We start from the raw sequence: 21,653 nt of genomic DNA, 5'->3' as shown, positions 1-21,653 counted from the left end.
AAATCTAAGAAACCCAGCATAAGAAATTGTAGAAGTCAATGGGTAGGCTAAAACACACAGGATGAGAAACAAAGGAAATACAGGAAAACTGGAAAACGAGTGACAGAATGACAGCATTAAGCCCTCAGGCATCAATACTCACCCTCAATGTAAACGGATTGAACTCTCCAATAAAAAGACAGAGAGTGGCAAAATGGATTAAAGAACAAGATCCAACAATTTGTTGCCTCCAGGAAACACACCTCAGCTCCAAGAACAACCACAGGCTCAGAGTGAAGGGGTGGAAGACAATATTCCAAGCTAATAGCAAACAAAAGAAAGCAGGTGTCTCAATACTTATATCAGACAAAACAGACTTCAAGATAAGGAAGGTAAAGAGAGACATAAAGGGTCAATATATAATGATCAAAGACATTTCATCAAGAAGAAATAACGCTTATAAATATCTATGCACCCAACACAGGAGCACCAAAGTTCATAGTGAAACTATTAACAAACCTAAAAGAAGATATCAAAAATAACACAATAATAATAGGGGACCTCAACACCCCACTCACATCAGTGGACAGATCATCCAGACAGAAAATCAACAAAGAAACAGTGGAGCTAAATGAAAAGCTAAAACAGTTGGACTTAATAGACATATCTAGAACACTCCATCCAAAAACAGCAGAATACACATTCTTCTCAAGTGCACATGGAGCATTCTCAAGGATAGACCATATGTTGGGAAACAAGGCAAGCCTCTAAAAATTTTTTTAAAATGAAATAATAATAACAAGCATCTTCTCCAATCATAATTCTATAAAGCTAGAAATTAATTACAAGAAAAAAGCTGAGAAAGGCACAAGGATGTGGAGACTAAACAATATGCTATTGAACAAGCAATGGATCATTGAAGAAATTAAAGAAGAAATCAAAAAGTACCTGGAGACAAATGAAAATGATACCATACCATACCAACTCATATGGGATACAGAAAAAGCTGTATTAAGAGGAAAATTCATCGCAATACAGGCACATCTTAACAAAGAAGAAAAATCCCAAATAAGCAATCTTAAATTACACCTAACTGAATTAGAGAAAGAAGAACAAACAAAACCCAAAGTCAGCAGAAGGAGAGAAATAATAAAAATCAGAGCAGAAATAAATGCTATTGAAACGACAAGGCAGTAGAGAGGATCAATGAAACAAAGAGCTGGTTCCTTGAGAAGATAAATAAAATTGAAAATCCCCTAGCCAGACTTACAAAGAAAAAAAGAGAGAAAGCTCAAATAAACAAAGTCAGAAATGAAAGAGAAGTAACAACAGACTTTGCAGAAATACAATGGATTATAAGAGAATACTACGAAAAAGTATATGCCAGCAAAATGGATAACCTAGAGGAAATGGATAAATTCTTGGACTCCTACAATCTCCCAAAGCTTAGTCAAGAAGAAGCAGACAATTTGAACAGACCAATCACAAGGAAAGAGATTGAAACAGCAATCAAAAGCATCCCAAAGAATAAAACCCCAGGACCAGATGGCTTTCCTGGGGAATTCTACCAAACTTTCAGAAAGGATTTAATACCTATCCTCTTCAAGCTATTCCAAAAAATTAGGGAGGATGGAACACTACCTAACACATTCTATGAGGCCAACATCATACTGATACCAAAGTATGACAAGGACAGCATGAAAAAGGAGAATTGCAGGCCAATATCACTGATGAACATCGATGCAAAAATTCTCAACAAAATATTGGCAACCCAAATTAAGCAATTAATCAAAAGGGTCACACATCATGATCAAGTGGGATTCATACCAGGGACACAGGGATGGTTCAACATCTGCAAATCAATCAACATGATACACCACATCAACAAACTGAGGAATAAAAACAACACGATCATCTCAATAGATGCAGAGAAAGCATTTGACAAGATCCAACAGCCATTTATGATAAAAACTCTGAACAAAATGAGGATAGAAGGGAACTACCTCAACATAATAAAGGCCATATATGACAAACCCACAGCCAACATCATACTCAATGGGCAAAAACTGAGCGCCATCCCCCTGAAAACAGATGAGACAAGGATGCCCTCTATCACCACTCTTATTTAACATAGTATGGAGGTTTTGGCCAGAGTAATTAGGCAAGAAAAAGGAATAAAAGAATCCAAATAGGGAGGGAAGAAGTGACACTCTTGCTGCTTGGAGACATGATCTTATATATAGAAAACCCCAAAGAATCTATTGGAAAACTTTTAGAAGTAATCAACAACTACAGCAAAATTGTAGGGTATAAAATCAATTTACATAAATCAGTAGCATTTCTATACTCTAATAATGAACTAACAGAAAAAGAACTCAAGAACACAATACCATTCACAATTGCAGTGAAAAGAATAAAATACTTTGGGGTGAATTTAACTAAGGAAGTGAAAGACCTATACAATGAAAATTACAAGGCTTTTCTGAAAGAAATGGATGACAACATAAAGAGATGGAAAGACATTCCATGTACATGGATTGGAAGAATAAACATAGTTAAAATGTCCATACTACCTAAAGCAATCTACAGATTCAACGCCATCCCAATCAGAATCCCAATGACATTCTTTACAGAAATTGAACAAAGAATCCTAAAATTCATATGGGGCAATAAAAGACCCCGAATTGCTAAAGCAATCCTGAGAAAAGAGAACAAAACTGGAGGCATCACAATCCCTGACTTCAAAACATACTACAAAGCTACAGTAATCAAAACAGCATGGTACTGGTACAAAAACAGACACACAGATCAACGGAACAGAATTGAAAGCCCAGAAATGAAAACACCCATCTATGGACAGCTAATCTTTGACAAAGGAGCTGAGGGCATACAATGGAGAAAAGAAAGTCTTTTCAACAAATCGTGCTGGGAAAACTGGAAAGCCACATGTAAAAGAATGAAAATTGACCATTATTTTCCACCATTCACAAAAATAAACTCAAAATGGATCAAAGACCTAAAGGTGAGACCTGAAACCATAAGGCTTCTAGAAGAAAATGTAGGCAGTACACTCTTTGACATCAGTATTAAGAGGATCTTTTCAGACACCATGTCTTCTCAGAGAAGGGAAACATTAGAAAGAATAAACAAATGGGACTTCATCAGACTAAAGAGCTTCTTCAAGGCAAGGAAAACAGGATTGAAACAAAAAAACAACCCACTGACTGGGAAAAAATATTTGCAAGTCATACATCTGACAAAGGCCTAATATCCATAATATATAAAGAACTCACACAACTCAACAACAAAAATCAAACAACTCAATCAGAAAATGGGCAGGAGATATGAACAGACATTTCTCCAAAGAAGATATATGGATGGCCAATAGGCACATGAAAAGATGTTTATCATCGCTGATCATCAGGGAAATGCAAATCAAAACTACACTAAGATATCACCTGACATCCATTAGAATGGCAAAAATAACCAAAACAAAAAGTAACAAATGTTGGAGAGGTTGTGGAGAAAAAGGAACCCTCATACACTGCTGGTGGGAATGCAAACTGGTGCAGATACTATGGAAAACAGTATGGAGATTTCTCAAAAAATTAAAAATAGAACTACCATACGATCCAGCTATCCCACTACTGGGTATCTATCCAAAGAGCTTGAAGTCAGCAATTCCAAAAGTCCCATGCACCCCAATGTTCATTGCAGCATTATTTACAATAGCCAAGATGTGGAAGCAAACTAAGTGCCCATGAACAGATGATTGGATAAAGAAGATGTGGTATACATATATACAATGGAATACTACTCAGCCATAAAAAAAGAACAAAATCGTCCCATTTGCAACAACATGGATGGACCTTGAGGGAATTATGTTAAGTGAAATAAGCCAGATAGAGAAGGACAATCTCTGTATGACTCTACTCATATGAGGAATTTAAAAATGTAGACAAGAGAACAGATTAGTGACTACCAGGGGAAAAGGGGTGTGGGGGGTGGGCACAAAGGGTAAAGGGGTGCACCTACAACATGACTGACAGACAATAACGTACAGCTGAAATTTCACAAGATTGTAACCTATCATTAACTCAATAACAAATAAATTAAAAATAAATTTTAAAAAAGTACACACTGATGCAGGTCAAGGCTGCCCTGGGGAGAGAAGCCCAAGGCGTCCTGGCCTACCTAATGATCTATATTATCCTCTGGGAACTATAGGAAGTCCTGACCTGATTCAACCTGATTCATATCCAAAGTTATACAACCACCTGCTAACCAGACCCCACCTGTACTGATACCATTTTAACAACTTTTTTACATGACCTTTCCTTTGTCTTTTAAAGAAATAACTAACATACCTATGCCTTGTAAATTTAGCCCTACCCTCAACCCATTACGACTCTTCACTGCCCATGGGTCCTGTCCCCATGCCTGCAGCAATTCACTGCCCATGAACCCTGGCCCCATGCTATTCTCTGAATAAAAGAACACTACTACTAGACTTTGAGAGTCCAAGAAATCTTTCTTTTGACTCCAGCTCTCCAAGCCTGCGTCACACAGGAGCTAGACTGAAGGGCTCCCAGTGGCCAAATCTAAGGAAAATTGAGCACAAAAATTACGATAATAGCAGATTATAACCTATTTAATTAAATAGGAACCCATCAGTCCATACTGATATAAATTAATAAATGAAACATTTATGTGGAGAAGAGAAATCTCTTCCTTACAGTAGAAAGATAACTAACAAATGTAGAAAAATGATGATATTAGAAAGTCACTTGGAAACCATCATAGTAATAAGTAACTCAGGCAATAAACATTAAGAAATGCTAATGTGGTGGGTGAAATGGGTAGAAGGATGGAATTTTTCATGGTCTCAAAGCATCTCCTTATAAACTTATTTATTAATGATAAAGAGAAAAAATACTTTACAGTAATGTGGAAGACAACACATTGATCAATTGGCTAAAGTTAATATCATCACAAATGGGACAAACAGACAGTATGTGCCACCTAATAATTTGTAATGAAAAGAACACAGCCTCTGTTATTTTCCAGCCAAAAATATATAAGTAGAGCCTAATCATGAAAAAAAATCAGACAAACCCAAACTGAGAGACACTATGAAAAATGGCCTGTAAACTTCAAAAATATCAAGATCATAAAAATAAATTGAAAACTAGGCATTGTTCAAGATTGGAAGACTCTAAATAGACATGATAACTGCATGTAGTACATGATCCTAGATTGAATTCTTTACTATAAAGGATGTTGATACCGGCCCTGATATCAATTTCCCTACATTAAACCCAGCATATATGAGGTTAAAACCAAAACACTCATTCCCTGCTTACTCCCTAGTTTCCTGGCTCCAGAATCCACTATCCTCCATGAAAATAGACACCACCAAGGACAAGCACCTGGATTTGTTATCTCCTCCCCACAAGGAGATACAGGCTGGTGGGAAAGCTGCTGACCAGCAAGGTCACGGGCTCCCTCCTCTCTGCAAGTAGTCTCAAAGCCAAAGACAGGCTGATGGGGAAGATCTGACCAGCAAGCCCATATGTTCCCCCTCCCCTACCTAAAACCCCACATAAAAAGCCTTCCTTTAAGCTTTTAGGGGAGTTTGGGATTTCAGCATTAACTGCCCTCTCTCCTTGCTCAGTGCTGTGCAATAATAAAATTCCTACTTTCTTCCACTACACCTAGTGTCAGCAATTGGCTTGCTAGTGAAACATTTGATTTGATTTGATTTGCTCACCTAGTGCAACAGGTGAGCAAACTCACTTCAGGTTCGATATCAATGTTACTTGCACGGTGGGTGAAATCCAAATCTGGGGGGAAGGTTATGCAAGAGTCTTTTCAGTATACCTCTAAGTTTTAAATTATTTCCAAATAAACTATTTTTGAAAGTTGGAAGATTAGGGTGAGGATCTACAGACCCTAGAATGGTAGTTGACTCAGTGTAGGTGTTATTCTGTGAAGGGTTGGAAGAATTTCTTATAAAAGACCTTTACAAGTAAGGTAATGTCAGCAAAAATGGTAGAGTAAGAACCTTCAAAACTTCACCGCTCCGTAAAAGCAACAAAAAAGGTGTTAAATATTATCAAAATCAACTTTTTTTCCAAACTCTGGAAATTAACCAAAGACTTACTGCAACTCAAGAAGCATTTATTCAAGAAAATAACTGGTAAATATTATCGAAATCAACTTTTTTCAGAACTCTGGAAAGTAACCAAAAGCTTACAGCAAATCAAGAAATATTTATTCAAGAAAAACAGCTGAATCTCAAGAACAGCAATCTTGGGGGCATTTTAATTTGTTCTAGTTCTATCTCCCATTCGCCAGCTCGGTGGTAGCCTTGAAAACTAACAATCCACATTCCTAAAGTAGATTAGCAATCACTGAAAGGGAAATGGGAGAGAGAGCTCTTCCAAAGTTTCATTCCTCAAAAATTGTCATTATCTGACCTGGAAGACCTGACTTAGAAGACTGATTCAGACATTTCCCAGTAATAAAGGCCTTCTCTCCAGGGAGGAGCAAGGGTTGGAAGGGGAGAGTTGAAAACAATTACAGGCAAGGGTTTTACTTGCAGCTGCCTGAGGCGATGGATTATTGTTGGAGCAAACGATAGACTAATCAAAAAGCTGAAGAGGAAAAAATGGCTAATGACATGTCCATAGGGACCTTGGAAAGGTCCGACATATTCTTGGGAACCCAGAAGGCTATGTATAGTATTTTCCTAAGCATGATCAGGAAAGCTCTGAGAAGGCCCTAGGCTCTCACCTCTGGCTGACCTTGAGGCTCTGTGAATCCAGGAAATGAAACCTAAGGCAGTTTGTAAACTACCTGGCTGAGTATTGAAGGCAACTCCTAACACACACACACACACACACACACACACACACACACACACACAGACCCTTGGCAAAGATTTATTGTTTCTGTGAATTTAAGGGCATTTCTGGCAAATTATTATCTGACTCTAAGTTAACCTCAGTTGTCACACACACACAAATACAGAATTTATAGATTTAATTCAGAAAATCACTAAACAAACAATAACTACAAAAAGCATAACAATAGCAAAACCCAGGGAGAGAGGAGAATCTGATTTCTAGAGTTGCCACATTGTATTATTTTATTTTATTTTTGAGGAAGATTAGCCCTGAGTTAACATCCACCACCAATTCTCCTCTTTTTACTGAGGAAGATAGCCCTGAGATAATATTCATGCCCATCTTCCTCTACTTTATATGTGGGATGGCTGTCTCAGCAAAGCTTGATAAGCAGTGCATAGATTCATGCCTGGGATCCAAACCGGCAAACTCTGGGCTGCCAAAGTGGAGCACGGGAACTTAACCACTATGCCACCAGCTGGCCCCCACATTGTATAATTTTAAATGTCAATTTCAACAAAAAACTCACAAGACATATAAAAGCAAATAAACAAGAAAGTAGAAATCATTCTTTAAGAATCCCAGATGGTGGACTTACTAGACAAAAAGTTTAAGTCAGCTATTTTTAAATGCATTCAAAGAAGCAAAGGAAACCATGTCTAAGGAAAAATTAAAGTATGAGAACCAAATTCTCACCAAATAGAGAATATCAATAAAGAGGTAGAAATTACTAAAAGGAAACAAATATAGGGTCTGGAGTTGAAAAAGACAATAACTACAATGAAAAACTGCAATAAAAAAAGAAAGAGACAGGGGCTGGCCCCGTGGCCGAGTGGATAAGTTCGCGCGCTCCACTGCAGGCGGCCCAGTGTTTCGTTGGTTCAAATCCTGGGTGCGGACATGGCACTGCTCATCAAACCACGCTGAGGCAGCGTCCCACATACCACAACTAGAAGAACCCACAATGAGAAATATACAACTATGTACTGGGGGGCTTTAGGGAGAAAAAGGAAAAAATAAAAAATCTTTAAAAAATAAAAAAAAAGAAAGAGACAAATAATATTTGAAGAAATAAGGACATAAAACTCTGGAAATTTGCTGAAAAAGATCTACAAAAGAAGCTCAAAAAACTCCAAGTAGAATAAACTCAAAGATATTCAAACATAGACACATAATAAAACAATCTAAAGACAAAGAGAGATTATTAAAAGCAGCAAGAGAGAAACAACTCATTACATAAAAGAGATTCACAAAAAGATTATAAGCTCATTTCTTATGAGACACTATGAAGGCCAGATGGCAGTGGCATGACACATTCAAAGTGCAGAAAGAAAAACCTGGCAGAGAGAGATGTCATCAAAATGGAAGAATAGGAATTTTCTATCATCTTTCCCCCAACGAACACTGATTTTGACAATCATCTCTGGACAAGAGAGGAGGAAGCCCAGGAGTCAGCAGAGAAGTTCCCGCACACCACTGGAGCAAAAATAATCAGACTGGATGCAGTGAAGGGGATAAGAGGAATGGTTTAGCTTTACCTGCATCACTCCCACCCCAAGGCAGCACAGCTCAGTGCTAACAGAGGCCTTCTAAACCCATGATTTCTCCTGTAGGAGAAAGTGAGAGCATATGAATGAGCATCTGGCTTTCCCAGCTGTGCAGGATGCTTCCAGAGAGACCCATTTCATACTCGCCCCATCCAAGTGTACTGAGACATGAACTGCATGACTGGGGAGCCATGAGCAGCTGGGAAGATAGCAGCCAGGGCTTGGAATGGAGCATATCAAAGGGACATGGATCCTACTAACCACATCATAAACTCCAATGGGAGGCCTGCACACAAGTCACTGGGGACACCTCAGGTGTGAATCTCCTCATCTGGCCAACAGGCACCCTCAGCACTCTGCATACCCATGCACACCCTAACCCCATGGTCAGTTCCTTATGTGTGCTCCTGATAGCAGTGAGAGTTAGCTTTTGCAGATGGCTACTGACCACATGCAGAAAGCCAGCCCAAATATTCAGGCCTGAGAGAAATCACAAACTTGAGCATTCAACATCACCCTAGGGAAAGGAAAAGGGAGGCTGTCAGCACTGGGCCTGGCTTTGCAGAATCAAGAGAAGGCATACAAGCTTAAGAATTCTTCCACAAGAGGAAGCAAGAAGTGTGGAGCAGCCATAACCATAGAAAAGGTCTGAATGCCTCAGAATCCATCCTGGGCATGGACATGGCACTGCTCATTAAACCACGCTGAGGTAGCATCCCACATGCCACAACCAGAAGGACCCACAATGAAGAATATACAACTATGTACCGGGGGGCTTTGGGGAGAAAAAGGAAAAAAAATAAAATAAAATCTTTAGAGACATTCAGAGAGTGAAGAAGTACAACAAACAATTGTACATCAACAAGCTGGATAACCTAGATGAAATGGATAAATTGCTGGAAATACAAAACCCATCAAGAATGAATCATGAAGAAATAGAAAATCTGAATAGACCTATAACTAGAAAGGAGACTGAATCGTAATCAAATTTCCCTCAAAAGAAAAGCCAAGACCACATGGCTTCACTGGCAAACTCTTAACATTTGTATTGTAATATTTAAAGAAAAGTTAATACAAATCCTTTTCAAACTTCTCAAAAAACTTAAAGAGGATGGAACACTTTCTAACTCATTCTATGAAGCCAGCATTACGTTGATACCAAATCCAGACAAGGACACTACAAGAAAAGAGATCTACAGACCAATATCCCTTATAAACATTGATGAAAAACTCTCAAGAAAATACCAGCAAACAGAATTCTACAGCACATTAAAAGGATCATACACCATAACAAGGTAGGATTTATGCCTGGAATGCAAGGATGGTTCAACATACTCAAATCAATCAATGTAATACATCACATTGACAAAATGAAGGATAAAAATCACATGATCATCTTAATAAATGTACAAAAAGCATTTGACAATACTCAACATACTTTCATGATAAAAAGTCTCAACAAATTGGGTATGGAAGAAATGTACATCACCATAATAAAGGCCATGTATGACAAGCTCACGGCTAACATTCTATTCAACAGTGAAAAGCTGAAGCTTTTCCTTTAAAATCAGGAATAAGACAAAAGTACCGACTCTCACCACTTCTATTCAACATAGTACTAGAGCAATGAGTACTGGAGCTATTCAACATAGCCAAAGCAACCACACACACACACACACACACACACACACACACACACACAAATAAAAAATGTCCAAATCAGAAAGGAAGAAATAAAATTCTCTCTGACTGCATGACATGATCTTATATATAGAAAACCATAGATTCCAAAAATAAACTCTTGGAATTAATAAACAATTCAGTAAAGTTGCGGAATACAAAATCAGTTGCATTTCTATACACTAACTATAACCTAACAGAAAAAGAAATTAAGAAAACAATCCCATTTACAATAGCATCAAAAACAATAAAATACTTAGGAATAAATTTGACCAAGGTGGTGAAATATCTGTATGCTGAAAACTGTAAGACGATGAAAGAAATTGAAGAAGACACAAAGAAATGGAAAGATATCTCAAGTTTATGGATTAGAAGAGTAAATATTGTTAAAATGCTCACACTAACCAAAATGATCTACAGACACAATGCAATCTCAGTCATAACTACAATAGCATTTTGCACAGAAATAGAAAAAATGATACAAAAATGCATCTCACACCACTGAAGGCCTCAAATAGCTAAGGCAATCTTGACCAAGTAGAACAAAGCTGGGGCATCACACTTCCTGATTTCAAATTATATTACAAAGCTATAATAATCCAAACAGTATGGTACTGGCATAAAAATAGACACATAAACCAATAGAATCGAATGGAGAATCCAAAAATAAGCCCTCATATATATGACCAACTAATCTATGACAAGGGACCCAAGAATACGCAATAGGGAAAGGATTGTCTCTTCAGCAAATGGTGTTGGGAAAACTGGATATCCACATGCAAAAGAATGAAATGAACACATCTTACAGCATACACAAAAATCAACTAAAAATGGACTAAAGAACCAAAACAAAGATCTTAAACTGTAAAACCTCTAGAAGAAAACATAGGGGAAACTTGCTTGACATTGGCCTTGGCAATGATTTTTTGGATATGACACCAAAAGCACAGGCAACAAAAAAATAAACAAGTGGGACTATAATAAAGTACAAATCTTCTGCACAGCAAAGGAAACAAAATCAACAAAATGCAGAGGTAACCTGCAGAAGTGGAGAAAATATCTGCAAACCATACATCTGATAAGGGGTTAATATCTCAAATACATAAAGAACTCATACAACTCAACAGCCAAACACACACACAGATAATCTCATTTAAAAATGGTCCCAAATAAACATTTTTCCAAAGAAGACATACAAATGACCAAGAGGTAGATGAAAAGGTACTCAACATCACTAACAATCAGGGAAATGCCAATCAAAACCACGAGTTACCACTTCACACCTGTTAGAATGGTTATGACCAAAAAGACAAAACGTAAGTGTTGGCAAGGGTATGGAGAATAGGGAACACTTGTATGCTGTTGATGGCAATGTAAATTGGCACAGCCACTATGGAAAATAGTATGAAAGTTCCTCAGCATATTCAAAATAGAACTACCATGTTATCCAGCAATCACACTTCTGGGTGTATATCCAAAGGAAATAAAATCACTATCTTGTAGACATACCTGCATTCCCTTGTACATTGTAGCATTATTCACAATAACCAAGATAGGAAACAGCCTAAGTGTCCACCATCAGATGAAGGTATAAATAAAATGTGAGATTACATGTACATATGACATTTCCAAATTTCAAAACTTACTACAAATTTTGCAGTAATCAAAACAGTGCAGTAGTGACACAAAGACAGACATATAGATCAATGAAATAGAATTGAGAGTGCAGAAATAAACCTATGTATCTATAGTCACTTGATTTTGACAAGGATGCCAAGGTCATTCAATGAGGAAAAGATAAACTTTTCAACAAATGGTGCTGGAACAACTGGATATCTACATGCAAAGAATTAATTTGAACCCATAACTCACAACATATAAAAACCTTAAAATAGATCAAAGACCTAAATGTAAGAGCTAGGACTATTCAACTCTTAGAAGTGTAAATCTTCATGTCCGAATTAGGCAACAGTTTCTTACCTATGACACTTAAAACACAAGCAACCAAAGGGGAAAAACAGATAAATCAGAATTCATCAAAATTAAAAATTTCTGTGCTTTAAAGTACATTTCAAGGAAGTGAGGGCCGGCCCGGTGGCGCAGCGGTTAAGTTCGCATGTTCCACTTCTCAGCAGCCTGGGGTTTGCCAGATCCTGGGTGCGGACATGGCACCACTTGGCATGCCATGCTATGGTAGGCGTCCCACGTATAAAGTAGAGGAAGATGGGCACGATGTTGGCTCAGGGCCAGTCTTCCTCAGCAAAAAAGAAGAGGACTGGCAGTAGTTAGCTCAGGGCTAATCTTCCTCAAAAAAAATAAATAAAATATTTTTCAAAAAAAAGGAAGTGAAAAGACAACCCACAGAATGGGAGAAAATATTTGCAAATTGTATATCTGATAAGGCACTTGTATCTAGAATACAAGAACTCTAGGATATAAAGGATTCAGCAGCTCAGTGATAAAAAGACAAATGACCTAACTAAAAATAGGAAAAGGATCTGGATAGATATTTCTCCAAAGATATACAAATGACCCATAACCACATGAAAATATGCTCAACATCATTATTCATCAGGGAAATGAAATTAAAAACCACAGTGAGATACTTCTCCACATTCAAAAGTAACTATAATTTTAAAAAGTCAGGTAATAACAGGTGTTGGCAAGGATGAGGAAAAATCAGAACCTACATACACAGCAGGTGGAAATTTAAAATGGCCATTTGGAAAAACAGTGCATCTGTTCCTCAAATGCTTAAACATAAGGTTGCCATATGACAAAGCAATTCTACTCCTAGATATGTACCCAAGAAAAATGAAAACATATGTCCACCCAAAAACTTGCACACCAGAGATGATGGCAGCACAAGCCAAAAACTGGAAACAACTCAAACGTCCATCATTGGGTGGATGAATAAACAGAACATGATATGCCCATACATTGGAATATTATTAGGCCGTAAAAAGGTGTAAAATACTGATTAATACTACAACATGGTTGTTCCTTGAAAGCATTATGCTAAGTGAATGAGGCCAGTCATAAGAGACTGCATATTATATGATTTCATTTATGTGAAAAGTCCAAATAAGCAAATCTATAGAGACAGAAGTAGATTAGTGATTGCTTAGTGCTAGGGGAGGAAGGAGTTGGGTAGTGATAGCTAAAGTCCACAAGATTTCTTTTTGAGGTGATAAAAATATTCTAAAATTGACTATGGTGATGGTTTCACATATCTGTGAATATACTAAAATTCATTGAATTTTATACTTTAAATAGATGAGTCATAGGGTAAGTGAGTTGTACCTCAATAAAGCTCTTATTTTTAAAATGGAAAAACAACCCACAAAATGGGAGAAAATATTTGCAAATCATATACTGATGACAGTATAGTATCCAGAATATATAAAGAACTCTTACAGCACAACAGCAGGAAAAAAAAAAAAAAACCCAACTAATAAATGGGAAAAGAATTTGAATAGGCATTTCTCCAAAGAAGATATACGTATGGCCAATAAGCCCATGAAAAATTCCTCAACATCATTAGCCATTATGGTAATGCAAATGGAAACCACAATAAGATATCACTTCGCACCCACTTTGATGGCTATAATTTTTTCCAAAAAAAGGAAAATAACAAGTGTTGGTGAGTAGGTGATGAAATGACACAGCTGCCATGGAAAGCTGTTTGGCAGTTCCCCAAATAATTAAAAATAGGTTTACCATATGACCCAGCAATTCCACTCCTAGATAACTATGCAAGAGAATTGAAAACATATGCCATACAAAAACATGTGCATCAATATTCATAGCAGTATTATTCTTAACAGTCAAAAAGTAGAAAATGCTCAATTGCCCATTACTAATGAATGGATTAAAAAATACAGTACATACATGCAGTGGAATATTATTCAGCCATAGAAAGGTATGAAGTACTGACACATGCTACAGCATGAATGCATCTTGAAAACACTCTGCTAAGCAAAAGAAGCCAGCTATAAAAAGTTACTCATTGTGTATTTCAATCATATGAAATATCCAAAATAGGCAAATCTGTAAAGATGTAAAGTAGATCAGTGGTGGCCAGAGATTAGGGGAGGGGAGAGTGGAGATTGACTGCTAACGGGTAGGAGGTTTATTTTTGGGATGACGAACATGTTCTGGAATCAGGGAGTCGTGAGAGGTGCACAACTCTGTCAATATACTAAAAACTACTGAACTGTACGGCTTCAGATGGTGAGTTTTATAAAATGTGAATTATATCTCAAGAAAAAGAGACCTTGAAAACAAAATTTTTTAAACTTTATACAAAGATATAAAAGAATTCAAAAGCAAAGAGAGGGAAAGTCCATGTTCTTAGAATGGACTCAGTATCACAAAAGCTTTTCTCCCCAAGATTACAGCACTTTCAGTCAAAATCTCAGCAGGACTTTTAAGGAAACTCACACGGACACCATGAAATGCTTGATGGAAATTTCTGTCTTTAATAATAGCTTTGAATAGTTTGTCACATTGTGAATATCTGAATTTGTAATTTTTAAATATTTGGATGTGAATCTACCAGGTCTTGGTGTCTTATTTATGGTGGATCTTTAATAGCTTTCTCAATTTATCAGTTTTACATATTTCCTTCAGTTAATTCTAGTAATTTACATATTGTTAGATCATTTCCTCTTAGTTTTCAAATTTGCTAACATCCTATTCTCTTATATTTATTTAAGTCTCCCTGTGATTATTTCCCCTTTCTCCTTCCATTTTTGTTCTGTTTCCTGATCACCCAAATTCATGGGGTGTTCATCTGTAACGATGGTTTTTCAAAATACCACCTTTTAAGTTTATTTTCCACCACCCATTTTTGTTTCCTAATTAAAGTGTTTATCTTTATTCTACTGCTTTCAAGATTCATCTGGTCTTTCTCTTTCTGATTTCCTACAGTGTGCTGAGGGACTGAAATGTGAGTCAAGGGGAGACAGGAAACGCTAAGTCTGAGAAGACACCAGAGAGCTGTGTGGAGATATGCTGCCATGGTATCTCCTGCTCTCCTGTGTGACTCATCATGAGAAGGGGTGTGGACAGGCCTCACTGGAGGAGAGCCCTGGCATGGAATGGACTCAAGTGCCCTGTCTCTCCACTCTGAGCTCTGAGACGTCTCTGACAGGAGGGACGTAGGCAGGCAGAACAAGGCCCCATGGAGCTTGTTTCTGAGGAAGACTCAACTGTGCGGCAGAGATCTTAATGCCTACGTCATAATGGAATTGTGAACTCACAGCTCTCCTCCTCATATTACTCATGCCAGACACCGGGAAACAGAGAAATCAGGGCTGGTGAACCATCTAGTGACACGCCATGGGGGTTCGATTTTGTGTAAGAGATATAGCCAGATCTACTGGGCAGGCTAGGGGTGGGTGGGAATCACTCTGGACTTCACAGGCCTTGGGAAAAGAGCAGATGCTGAGGCAGTGGGTATACTTCTGCAGAGCCATAGAGAGAAACAGCAGTCTAACTCATCCATTCGTTTTCAATTTCACTCTGTTGACAGAAAGATGGCCACTTCATTGTAATTATAGTTAAAGATGTTGAAGAAACAACTGAATGGAAGATAAGGAAGAAGCAGAAAAGCGAGGTAGGTAAAACCTCCATGTAGTTCAGTGATATCCAGGAAATTTATGTCTGTGTCATGAGGTGTGGAGTTGTGCCTCCTATGGATCCAGAATATAAAATAATCAAGAGTCAGCTCATTATTGGCTCATTTTCCCTCCACTTACTTCTCAGCATGGGCTCTCTCGGCCTAGGTCTAACAGTGACCTAAAGACTAAGTGGAGAGAATGAAAGCCATCAAGAAATGCATGGGACTGGAAGGTGAGTATGTGAGGACTCTGAATTACAGAGTCAAATATTCAAAATATAGGAAGGCTAGGAGTAGAATATGTGATGAGGGTGCTGAAAACCCACCACAGTACTGAAATAGTACATAGTTGTGGCAGAGAAAAATCAGCTAATGGTGGTTTGGGACTAGGATTAGCAGAGAATGCCAAGCAAAAGCCTTATGAGGCCAAACTTCCCAGACCCAATAAGCACTGAAGAGGTAGAATGTCACTAACAAAGTCCCTCTCATCCCTAATACCCCCTTCTAGTTACTAATGGTTTTCCCTTGATCCGCGCACCCATGAGGTAGTCAAGAGGATGATGCTGTGACTCTGAGGGCAAGGTGATGTGTCCATAATGGCAGAGGAGGGCTCGCAGTCAGGTGTCCTGGCTCTTAGTCAGCATCCTGCTAACTCCCCTGAACTCTCTAAAGAAGAGCTGATTGTTAAGTGAATCCAGACCTCTTCCAGGAAGACCCTGGAAGTTAGTGGCAGGAAGTTCTCTGAGTGGTCTCTCTTATCTCTGCCTAGAAAGATTCAAAAAAAAGAGCAGCAGCCACGAAGATCCAGGCCTGGTGGCGTGGCACTCTGGCACGCCGGACCTTGCTGCATGCCGCCCTCAGGTCCTGGATCATTCAACGCTGGTGGAGGCACACAGTGGTGAGGCTGCTGCAGAGGAAGCGGAGGGCTGCCCTGATTACCTACGCAGACAGAGAGAGGGCAGTGGTCAAGCTCCAGTCTTTGGTCCGTATGTGGCGCATCCACTGGCGATACTGCCAGGTGCTCAATGCCATCTACATCATCCAGTGCCACTGGAAATGCCAAAACTGCCAGACCTGTGCTCTCCTCCGGGGCCACTGCATAGTCACAGCTGATCACCTGCAGTTCCACATTGAGATCATCAACCCCTAAGAGATGACAAGAAGGGGCACTGTGTCTCCTGTACTCAGTAAAGGTCAAACAGATCTGATATGTCTATCATGGTCTCCCCCAGCTAATGGAAATTTTGAGACTTAGGCCACGCTGCCTCCTCTTCTCCCTGGGAAAGAACTTCAGTAAGGTTTCCCTCTGTGCCTATGGATGCTGTTCTAGACTAACAATGATCACATACCACTTACTCAGTTATCGAAACAGAAACTGAGGTCCTAGCCATCCCTGGTATATGACAAAGCCAGAAGTCCCGGTTCCCACCCCAGCCCCATTCCTTTCTTCTCACCCAGGGATCTGAGAGACAGCTGGGCTGCATCTTCCTGATGACTCTAGACACATCTACACATGAAAATGGACTCTGAGGCTCTTCTCTGTCATCCTAGAATCAGAGATTGACTGGGGTCTGGGATACCTCAGACAAAGTATCCTTGGCAAGCACCTAGAGACAGTGTCAGCATTTGGCTGACTCTTCTGAGAGCAGTGCAATGCGACGCCAAGTGAAGGTCATGAAGCTGGCCTTAGTGATGAGTGGGACTGGGCATACTGATGAGAAGGTGGTGACCCTGGGGTCTAGTAGAAGTAAGAGTTCATAGCACTTCAACTCGTGTCTCCACAATTCCCTCACCAGTACTCCTATCCCTGAAGGCTGTGCAACAAACAGGCCTCCCTCTGATGTTACCCCCATCCCTACCCTTGTCTCCATTCTTGGTGATTTTATCATTGGCCAAGATGATCCCATCAATCTGCTTAATTCTTACTTTAATAAACCTTTTTTGTTCCCCCTCCTCAGCCACACACTCCATGGTCATACTAAAGCCATGCTGTTCAATAGAAATTTCTGTGATGATGGAAATGTTCTGTATCTGTGCTGTCCAATGTGGTAGCCACTAGCCCCACATAGTTGTGGAGCACTTGCAATGTGCCTAGCAGACTAAAGAATTGAATTTTATTTTTATTTAATTTAATTTAATCTCAGTTTAAATAGTCTCATGTGGCTAGTGGCTATTCCATTGGACAGTGTGGCTCTATACCTCACACCTCACCATTACCAATAATTGTTTGTTGTTGTTAGTGCCGTCAAGTCGATTCTGACTCCTAGCAATGCTGTGTACTGCAGAGCAAAAACCTGCCTTGTCTTTTCTTTCCCATTTTCTCATCTCCCGGTGCTATATCAGACAATGCTCCTCTGCTATTCATAGAGTTTTCATGGTCAAGTTTTCCAGAAGCGGGCAGCCAGGTCCTCCTTCCTACTCTGTGTTAGCCTAGAAATTCCACTAAAACCTGTCCACCAGGGGTGACCCTGCTGATGTTTGAAATACTGGTGGCATAGCTTTCAGTATCACAGCAACATGCAGCCACCACAGTATGACAACCTATAGGTGGCTAGTGTGGTCCCCTGAAACATGCAGCCACCACAGTATGACAACTGACAGAACACAACCTGGTGTGGTTCCTTGACCAGGAAATGAAGCCAGACTGGGGCATTGACAGCACCAAATCTTAACCACCAGACCTAGCTACAAATAATTTTACTATTCCCTAAATTTCTTTTTCTAGTGTTCCATTCTCTGATTATTTTCTCCTTCCAGTTCACCTTTAAAATACTCCCAATAAAATATTTCTTCAGATGTGATAAAGTCTCTAAATACTTTTTTTTGCAACCATTACCTTTGACATGTCCTTGCATCTTTCTTGGCCCAGTTCATATTCTAGGGTGAATTATTGTAATTTCTCCTCTGCACAACTTGACTTCTCTCGGCCTTCTCCCCACCTCTACAAACATGTGTAGGATGAACTCAACCATCTACCTTCTCTGTGCCTGCAGAAGAGTGAGCATGGCTGGAGTAAAGCAAACAACTATGAAATATGGGCTCTGTTTATATTCATGACTACAGATCTCCACTGACAAATTTCCCAATAAATTTCTCTGGTGTGTTTGTGTTTCTATTTTCTGAGTTGAATAATTCATACCACCTCCTCTCCAAATGTGCAGTTCCATTTCTTCTCCCCTTCAACTCAACAATGATGATGCATGTCACCACACACTTAACCGAAGAAATGGGAGCAGACTGGACCCCAGCCTTCCTACTACCTCATTTTCCATCCCAGCTGCATTAGGACCACATTGCTACCTTCCCTCCAGTTGAAATAAATGAAAGATTTTTGATCCCATCAAAGGCCAACCACTTAACTACTCTGCTGCCCTCTCAAGGTATTTGATCCTGCATTCATAACCCCACTATCCAAATCATCAATGTCTACCTCCTCCATCTTTAAAAAATATGTTCTTGAAGAGTGATGTCAGCATGATAGAGGAGTGAACTCTCCCCTTAGACTCTCCCCACTAAGATACAATGAAAAGGATATTCATAAACCAACAGAAGATATTTAAACAACACAGTAGACATCTGAGAGACCCACACAGCCATACGTCTGAAGGTGGAGGTGATGGACCCCCCAGGAGGAAGTGGAAAGCGGTAAGGAGATGATCTCTCCCACACCAGCAGTGACCTAGAGTGCGGGATGGCATGCGGCTCTGAGAAGAGAGGGGCGAGGGGTAGCTGCCCACAGAAATGGCTTCACTCTCTGAAGTGCCTCCCAGCCATGGGTAAGTTCTACACAGAGGAAGCTAAGCTATTGTGAGGTGTCCTCATCAAGCCAGCACCCCAGGAGGGAAGATAGCAAGGGCAGAACAAGAATGCCCCCAGGATTGCACACACGAAAGAAGTGCCCCTCCCCCACAACTGTCTGGCACACCAGCTCAACTGGTCAGCAAAAGGAAGGGACCCCCACCAGAGTGCCTGCACATACATTAGTAAAGCAACAGCTGCAAGCAGGCAATCACAGATGGGCTCTGTCAGCATAGATTCCAAAGGACATGCACAGACACCAGAGATTGTGGGGGACTTAGAATACACAGCTTCTGATCCCAGCCGTGGGGTGGCAGGTGGAATCTGTGACCAGACACTACCAATATGTGAAGCCACAAATCCACCCCATTGAATAATATGAGAAGGTACGTTAATACTTCAGGAGGAAAATGACAAGCACTCAGAAATCAATACTTAAGGCACAGAAATTTACAATATAAATGACAGAGAATTCAAAATAGCTATGATAAAAAAATTCAATAAATTACAAGAAAATTCAGAAAGTTCAATGAAATCTGGAATAAAATTAATGAAAAGAGGGAATTCTTCACAAAAGAGATTGAAACTATAAAAAAAAAATCCTATCAGCAATGTTGGAGATGAAAAACACAATGAATGAGATAAAGAAAAATCTGGAGTCCTTGAATAACAGGGCTGATATTATGGAGGACAGAATTAGCAATTTAAGACAGAAATATAGAAACTCTTCAGATGGAGGAGGAGAGAGAACTAAAACTAAAAAGTAATGAAGAAATTCTCTGAGAAATATCTGACTCAGTTAGGAAATACAACATAAGGATCATAGGTATTCCAGAGGGAGACAAGAAGGAGAAAGGAGTGGAGAGCTTGTTCAAAGAAACAATAGCTGAGAAATTCCCAAACCTGGGGAAGAAGCTGGAATTACAAGTAAAAGAAGCTAACAGAACTCCTAAGTACATCAGGGTAAAAAGACCTTCTCCAAGGCATATATTAGTAAATCTGAAGAAAATAACCTACAAAGGAATCTCTATCAGGCTTTCGGTGGGTTTCTCAGCAGAAACCTTATAGGTTAGGAGACAGTGGAACGATATATTCAAAATTTTGAAAGACAAAAACTTTCAGCCAAGAATACTCTATTCAGTGAAAATATCTTTCAGATATGATGGAGAAATTAAAACCTTCCCAGACAAACAAAAGCTGAGGGAGTTCATCATCACAAGACACCCCCAACAAGAAATGATCAAAAAGACCCTCATACCTGAAAAAAAGAAAGGGTTTACAAAGCCTTGAGCAAGGAGATAAATAGGCAGACAACATCATAAAATTGCAGCTCTCTAACAGAACAGGTTAGCAAACACTTAATTATAACATTAAAGATAAAGGAGGGAAAACATCAAACATAATTATAATCTCATCATTTTAACTCACAACACAAAATGGAAGAAGTTGTGACAACAATAACTTAGAAGGGGAAGAGGAAAGGGATGGAATCTGCTTAGACCAGTTCTATCATAAAATGGACTATCTCATCTATGAGACTTTTCTTATACAAACCTCACAGCAGCCACTAAACAAATAATCAGAACAAAGACACAGATGATAAATAAAGAGAAAACTGAGAAAATCATCATAGAGAACTACCAAAGTGAATTGGAAGTCTGAAATACGCAGATGAGAAACAAGTGAAATACAGAGCAATCGGAAAACAAGTGATAAAATGGCAGCATTAAGCCCTCATATATCTATAATCACTCTAAATGTAAATGGATTAAATTCTCCAATCAAGAGAGTGGCTGGATGGATTAAAAAGACAAGACCCAACAATATGCTGCCTCCAGGAAACACATCTCAGCTCTAAAGACAAACACAGATTGAAGGGATGGGAGATGATACTCCAAGCTAATGGTAAACAAAAGAAAGCAGAAGTTTCCATACTTATATCAGACAAAGTAGACTTCAAGATAAAAAAGGCAAGGAAAGACAAAGAGGGACAGTATATAATGATAAAAGGGATAGTCCACTAAGAAGACATCACACACACACACACACTCACGTATATATACCCAACACAGGAGCACCAAAGTACATAAAGCAACTATTAACAAACCTAAAAGCAGA

The 21,653-nt window shown here is 39.1% G+C and overlaps 1 protein-coding gene across 1 annotated transcript; it reads left to right on the top strand.

Annotated features, from left to right (window-relative positions):
• Positions 1-15,192: 15,192 nt before the first annotated feature.
• IQCF2 (IQ motif containing F2) lies at positions 15,193-18,542 on the top strand. Its single transcript, XM_070575169.1, has 3 exons — positions 15,193-15,475; positions 15,651-15,734; positions 16,507-18,542. The coding sequence occupies exons 1-3, from the start codon at positions 15,458-15,460 to the stop codon at positions 16,885-16,887; spliced, it is 483 nt and encodes a 160-aa protein (XP_070431270.1). The 5' UTR covers positions 15,193-15,457; the 3' UTR covers positions 16,888-18,542.
• The last annotated feature ends 3,111 nt before the right edge of the window (positions 18,543-21,653 follow it).

Source organism: Equus przewalskii, chromosome 15, assembly GCF_037783145.1.
Source record: "Equus przewalskii isolate Varuska chromosome 15, EquPr2, whole genome shotgun sequence".
In the NCBI taxonomy this organism is placed as follows: domain Eukaryota; kingdom Metazoa; phylum Chordata; class Mammalia; order Perissodactyla; family Equidae; genus Equus; species Equus przewalskii.
Note: the sequence above shows the minus strand (reverse complement) of the source record. Positions and strands in the feature narration are given on the sequence as shown.